At 50.6% G+C, this 7393-nt stretch overlaps 3 protein-coding genes across 3 annotated transcripts; all 3 read left to right on the top strand.

The window, feature by feature from the left end:
• Positions 1 to 1001: 1001 nt before the first annotated feature.
• On the top strand, positions 1002 to 2245 carry LOC117152163. Its single transcript, XM_033322952.1, has one exon. It carries the CDS (start codon positions 1322 to 1324, stop codon positions 2243 to 2245), a length of 924 nt encoding a protein of 307 aa, XP_033178843.1. The 5' UTR covers positions 1002 to 1321.
• Positions 2246 to 2972: 727 nt separating this feature from the next.
• LOC105681285 lies at positions 2973 to 4041 on the top strand. Its single transcript, XM_012390191.1, has 2 exons — positions 2973 to 3362; positions 3583 to 4041. The coding sequence occupies exons 1-2, from the start codon at positions 2973 to 2975 to the stop codon at positions 4039 to 4041; spliced, it is 849 nt and encodes a 282-aa protein (XP_012245614.1).
• Positions 4042 to 4613: 572 nt separating this feature from the next.
• LOC105681284 lies at positions 4614 to 7298 on the top strand. Its single transcript, XM_012390190.2, is given in 4 exon segments — positions 4614 to 5000; positions 5266 to 5539; positions 6432 to 6709; positions 6711 to 7298. Coding segments are annotated over 4 exon segments (1527 nt in total).
• The last annotated feature ends 95 nt before the right edge of the window (positions 7299 to 7393 follow it).

The raw sequence follows: 7393 nt of genomic DNA, 5'->3' as shown, positions 1-7393 counted from the left end.
CGTCTCTCCTCGCGATTACGTCTCCCCGCGATTGGTCGAGAATACATGGTCCTTCGAGTCGGATTTCGTGCCACCGGTGCAAAAGTGCACTGACCAGTGACTATACAGTGTCACGTGAAATCCAAGTTCCAATTACTTAGTCAACTGACCAAAGGAACCGCCATCGGAGAGGAGCACCTCCTTCGCTCAGCATCTACACGAGCCCATGCCGCATCGTAACGAGTAGCGACCGAATCCCAGATCAACGTCCACTTGATCAAGGTAAGATCGTTCCTATTACTAAAATCAAATATGGCCCAAGCTGAACCAATCAGCACGTTACGGCGGAGACGAGGCGCCTTAGCCGGTCGACTTGCAACCATAAGGCGTGAACTCGATGAATACGAAGCGTCTGGGAAGGCAAACAGAACCTTCCTAACATCTTGCCGCAACTCGTTCGATGATAATTGGAGGAGGATACTCGCGGTTCAAGAAGAGTTAGAAGGGTTAGATGAGGGGGAAGCTGCGCGTTTAACTTCGTTATCGCAAGATCATCGGGAGCTTGACCTACGGCTCCTAGATCTCTTTGATCAAATATCAGCAACAACCCCGTCGACAACAAAAACAGGCGAGAAATGCCGGAAACCAGAGCCGACCACCGTTCCAGAGGTCCGCGTGCCCTCGAGAACTGGACCTATTTCTACGACACGTTCTCATCCATAGTGGACCGTAACGAAAGTTTGACGAATGTCCAAAAGTTCCAGCATCTACGCTCATCTATAACTGGACGAGCCGCACAGTGTATCCAGTCACTGGAATTATAAGAGCCCTGCTCTAACGTACATATCTATCTTATCTTCGTGCAATAAGTGATTATCTATCTATCTATGCTCATCAGTGTAATCTAAGTGTTGGAAATATATAATTTATAATTCTGTGAATCACAGTGTTATACAAACTCAATCACCCCTTATTATTTCAACGGAAATCAGGGGATCGATCAATTCGTGGTGTCGATTGTTATAATCGTAACGGGGATTTACGACCCCCGTTGACGTCTCTCCTCGCGATTACGTCTCCCCGCGATTGGTCGAAATTACATGGTCCTTCGAGCCGGATTTCGTGCCACCAAAAAGTGCACTGACCAGTGACTATACAGTGTCGCGTGAAATCCAATTTCCAACCACTTAGTCAACTGACCAAAGGAACCGCCATCGGAGAGGAGCACCTCCTTCGCTCAGCATCTACACGAGCCCACGCCGCATCGTAACGATTATCAACCAAATTCCAGATCAACGTCCATTTGATCAAGGTAAGATCGTTCATATTATTAAAATCAAATATGGCCCAAGCTGATCCAATCAGCACGTTACGGCGGAGACGAGGCGCCCTAGCCGGTCGGCTTGCAACCCTAAAGCGCGAACTCGATGAATACGAAGCGTCTGGGAAGGCAAACAGAAACTTCCTAATATCTTGCCGCAACTCGTTCGATGATAACTGGAGGAGGATACTCGCGATTCAAGAAGAGTTAGAAGGGTTAGATGAGGGGGAAGCTGCGCGTTTAACTTCGTTATCGCAAGAGCATCGGGAGCTTGACATGCGGTTCCTAGGTCTCTTTGAGCAAATGTCAGCAACAACCCCGTCGACAACAAAAACAGGCGAGACATGCCAGAAACCAGAGCCGACCACCTTTCCAGAGGTCCGCTTGCCCCAATTCGACGGTGCCCTCGAGAACTGGACCTATTTCTACGACACGTTCTCATCCACAGTGGACCGCAACGAAAGTTTGACGAAGGTCCAAAAGTTCCAGTATCTACGCTCATCTATAACTGGACGGGCCGCACAGAGTATCCAGTCACTACAACTCACGGAGGCCAACTATCCCATAGCGCTAGACACACTGAAGGATAAGTTCAATTGCCCCCTCCAAATCTGCATGCACCATTGGAATTTGATGCGCAACTATCCGGAAATCAAAAAGGAAACTCCAGAAGCCCTAAAGGATTTGTTGAAAACCATCAGCGTAAATCTAAAGGCGCTCGAAAACCTAAAACAGCCTGTCACATCAAATATAGCGATTATCGAATTGCTCGCGTCGAAATTGCCCTCGTCCAGCCTGCGTAAATGGCAACGCACACTGCCTCGCCAACAGGTGCCATCCTATCAGCATCTGATAGACTTTCTCAAAACACGGGCGAACGGGACTCAACTCCTCTCTAAAGCGAAGGAATCAAAAGGGTCAACCCACAAACACCACAGTCAGTGAACAACCATATCGCATGGACGAACCTTTGCTACAACCAGTAGGACGTTGGTGTGTCCGACCTGCAACGGACCTCACGAGCTCAGACACTGTAAAATCTTCAAGGCCAAATCAGCGACAAAACGTTTTCAGATCGTGAGGAAGGCATCGTTGTGTATAAATTGCCTAGGCAGAGGACATTCGCCGACACAGTGTACATCGGGTTCGTGTCGTATCTGCGGTCACCGACACCATACTTATCTACACCGCGAACAAACCCAGGTAGACTCACGGTCGGCAAGCGGTTGGTCGCCGAGCAGTCGGTCGTCGGGCAGTAGCTCATCGAGCGGTCGGTCGTCGGGCAGTCGTTCATCACATTTCATCACACATGCGAGTCTCCACTCGACAATCACCATCTGGACCATCGAAGTCGCGGTCGTCCCACAAGTCGAGGCGTACATCCGATACTTCACGGAAACATACATCTTCGGCTCCAAGAGATACGAAAGAGCATGCCTCGTATGAGTCACGCTCAGCACGGATCAAGAACACCGCCCCAACCTCCTCGTCCAAATCCCAACCGGTGCAAAACTGACTGTCTAAGACTACGACGGCAAGGGGGATCGGGCTAACAAACACATCTTCCCACACCCCTCTGCATCATGATCTGTTGGTCACAGCACAGATCAAGGTTTTGAACAAACAGGCACAACCAATCCGACCCTGAGCCTTACTCGACACTGGGTCGAGCATGAACTTCATGACTAACAAGCTCGCAAACTCCCTCGGTATAAAGCAAGGGAGATGTGCGGTCCAGATCGGAGCTCTCGACGATTTGAGCACCACGGCAAAACGATTCATCACGGCCACAATTACGTCGACGGACGGCAAGTATAAGAAAACATTGAGATTTCTTGTTATCCCGGCCATATCGACCTTCATACCAAATGAGCCCATCGACCCCTCGAGTTTGAAATTACCCAGAAATATCCAATTAGCCGATCCACAATTCCATTGCCCAGCCCCGATCGATGTCTTGCTTAGCACCGGATCAACATTTGCGTCGCCGTGCATCGGGCAGGTCAATCTGGCACAACCAGGCGAACCTGAACTGCGTCTACAAAAAACACGGTTCGGTTGGGTAATCGGGGGAAGTCCAACGTCCAAAACCGCGATAAATACGAATCGGGGGGAGTCCCACGTCCCAAACCGCGATAAATACGTTCCATGCAACCACAACGGCTCTGCAAGAGGACCTTGCGCGGTTTTGGGAGATCGACGAGGGACCGGCCACTACTCGTCTTTCAGAATCTGAACGACTATGTGAAGAACATTTCCGAAACCATGTCCGACGAACCAAGGAAGGCAGATACATCGTTGCATTACCATTCAACAAAAAGCTTTCCTCACTAGGGTCATCGAAGACCGCTGCAATGAGCAGGCTCGCAAGATACATCGTTGCATTACCATTCAACGAAAAGCTTTCCTCACTAGGATCATCGAAGGCCGCTGCAATGAGCAGGATCGCATCTCTTCATCGTCGATGCCAACGCGGCAAACAATATGAAACCGCGTATAGTGCTGTGATTCAAGAATATTTAGACTTGGGTCACATGACGAAAATCAACACGGATCACGCTACCGACCACGGACATTATTTACCACATCACGGCGTGATCAAGGAGTCGAGCGACACCACCAAGCTCCGGGTTGTGTTCAACGGCTCAGCATCAAGTACCACGGGAGTTTCTCTAAACGACGCCCTTCACACCGGCCCGAGATTACAAGATGACTTGAGAAACAACCCATTGAGATTCTGATCATTTCAATATGTCCTTACCGGCGACATCGAGAAAATGTACCGTCAATTCATCATACGTCCAGAAGATCGTCCTTATCAAAAGATTCTGTGGCGTGCCGACAACGGAGAGATCGAAACTTATCGACTCAACACCGTAACGTTCGGTCTATCCGCAGCCCCGTATCTGGCCATCCGATGTCTCAAACAGTTGGCAGAAGACGAGGAACCTCGATTTCCGAGAGCAGCGCAGATCCTGCGGCGAGATCTGTTCATCGTCGATTCCAACGCGATAAACAATATGAAACCGCGTATAGTGCTGTGATCCAAGAATATTTAGACTTGGGTCACATGACGAAGATCAACACGGATCACGCCACCGACCACGGATATTATTTACCACATCACGGCATGATCAAGGAGTCGAGCGACATCACCAAGCTCCGGGTTGTGTTCGACGGCTCAGCATCAAGTACCACGGGAGTTTCTCTAAACGACGCCCTTCACACCGGCCCGAGATTACAAGATGACTTGAGAAACAACCCATTGAGATTCTGATCATTTCAATATGTCCTTACCGGCGACATCGAGAAAATGTACCGTCAATTCATCATACGTCCAGAAGATCGTCCTTATCAAAAGATTCTGTGGCGTGCCGACAACGGAGAGATCGAAACTTATCGACTCAACACCGTAACGTTCGGTCTATCCGCAGCCCCGTATCTGGCCATCCGATGTTTCAAACAATTGGCAGAAGACGAGGGACCTCGATTTCCGATAGCAGCGCAGATCCTACGGCGAGACTTCTATGTCGACGATGCGTTGACCGGAGCCGATACGAAGGACGAAGCCTTATCAGTCAGGAATGATCTCACGAAATTACTCAAGCTAGCCGGTCTAAATATCCGCAAATGGGCATCAAACGATCGGGATCTGCTACAAGGGCTACCTGAGGAAGACACCAACCAGAAACACATTTCGGTGAGTCATCCACGTTAAAAACACTCGGCGTCTTTTGGGATTCAGCCGACGATTCCATTCTATATTCGGTCAAGACGATCAATGACACTTCGGGGATTCAGCCGACGATTCCATTCTATATTCGGTCAAGACGATCAGTGACACTTCCCGAGTCACAAAGCGATCAATCAGTTCAGTCGTCGCACAAATCTATGATCCACTAGGATTGCTCGCGCCGGTAATCGTCCGAGCAAAAATGATTTTGCAACAAGTCTGGACATTGAAGGTAGATTGGGACGAATCCCTTCCGACAATAATACGACGGGCCCTGACGACCAAGATATCGCGGAGCGTATACTGGACTGACTCCACCATCGTGCTTCATTGGACCATCGTGCTCCATTGGATCAGGTCTTCGCCGCACACCTTGAAGACATTTGTGGCGAATCGAGTCGCCGAGATACAGACCAAGACCAATATCTCCGACTGGCATCATGTGCCTACCGACGATGATCCAGCGGATCTCATCTCCCGAGGCCAGACACCCAAGGAATTCCTATGTCCGTCCATTTGGAAAAACGGGCCAAGGTGGCTCCTGCAAAGCGAAAACTATTGGCCGGTCTGGAGCCCGACACCGGTAGTCGACCTCCCGGAGCAAAGAAAGACGATCTGTCTGAAAACGAATATTAACGACAACACACTCCTCCATCGTTACTCGTCTTGGCCAAGACTAATAAGAATCGTCGCCTGGTGTCCTCGATGGAGACATAGGCAACACCGATCTGCCCATCTCACCACAGACGAACTAACTGCAGCGCACAACAGACTAATAAAAATAATACAATTCAGTCATTTCGCGTCTGAAATTCGGATCCTCCAGAAAAATCGAAGCGAGGATGTTGGAGGGAACAGAAAAATCGAAGCGAGGACGTTGGAGGGAAACTACAGCCATTAAACCCTTTCCTCGACGAAGATGGGATACTCCGGGTAGGAGGACGACTAACCAACTCCGCTATACCCTTCAGCCAAAAACACCCGATCATCCTGCCGAAATCCCCGGTGACAGAGCTAATCATAGAGAAAGAGGACCGGAACAATCATCATACAGGGACACAAGCTACACTATACGCGGTGAGACTGCGCTATTGGCCGATCGAAGGCCGTAGCCAAGTATGGCGCACTCACAGAAAGTGCGTCCGCTGCGTAGCCAAGTATGGCGCACTCTCAGAAGATGCGTCCGCTGCTGCAGAGCCAAACCTCTACCAGTGGAATACTTGATGGGTGATTTGCCAAAGGCGCGTATTACCGAGTCGGCCACTGCGGCCCATTCTACATCAAGGAGAGGAGGGACCGCAACCGACGTAAAATCAAGACGTACGCCGCCATATTCGTTTGTCTGGCGACAAAGGCGGTCCACATAGAGTTAGTCAGCGACCTAACCACCGACGCGTTCTTGGCCGCGCTACGCCGTTTCATCTCGCGGCGAGGATACTGCACAACGATCCTCACCGACAACGGCACCAATTTCGTCTAACCGGGAGCTGCAAGAACTCCGGACCCTATTGCAGTCCGACGAGCACCAGGATATGGTACAGAATTTTCTCGCCGACCGACAAATACAATGGCGTTTTAATCCTCCGAACTCACCACATCTTGGCGGCTTATGGGAAGCCGCGGTTAAAGCGTTCAAACGCCATCTTATTCGCGTTGTCGGCACGGAGCTCCTGACCCGGCACGGAGCTCCTGACCTTCGAGCACCTCAACACCCTTGTGATCGAAATTGAGGCCATTCTCAATTCACACCCACTGACTCCCATCTCATCCGATCCGAAAGATCCTCCTGTCCTCACTCCCGGTCATTTTCTAATCGGTGACGCACTAACCAGTTTACGGGAGCGTGATTTCAGGACAGTTCCATCAGGCCGGCTATCCAGTTGGCAGCGCATTCACCAGATTAAGCAGCGCTTCTGGAGCAGATGGTATCGAGAGTACCTAAATGAACTAACCCGCCGCAACAAGTGGGACAAGGGCAAACATAACATTCGTGAAGGCACCGTAGTAGTCCTCAGGGAGGATAACGTGCCCTCTATGCAATGGCCTTTGGGCCGCGTAATCAAGGTCCATCCAGGAGCCGATGGAATCATCCGGACCGCTACCGTGCAGACGGCAACAAGCATCCTGGACCGCGGTGTCAAAAGACTGGTCCCCTTACACATTTACCCAGATCCAGACGAGGCCGAATATCCAGACGAGGCCGAACGTCCACACGAAGCGAATGAGGTCACCAACGACGCACCTGACTCCACAGCCAGAATTTGATCGGTGCCCTCTAAACGGGGGGAGGATGTTACGCCGCCTAAAACATCTGCACGCCAGCCCGCGCGACCGGACAACAACCGGCCTGCGTAACGTCA

Source organism: Bombus impatiens, unplaced genomic scaffold (assembly GCF_000188095.3).
Source record: "Bombus impatiens unplaced genomic scaffold, BIMP_2.2 scf_0738, whole genome shotgun sequence".
Lineage (NCBI taxonomy): Eukaryota > Metazoa > Arthropoda > Insecta > Hymenoptera > Apidae > Bombus > Bombus impatiens.
Note: the sequence above shows the minus strand (reverse complement) of the source record. Positions and strands in the feature narration are given on the sequence as shown.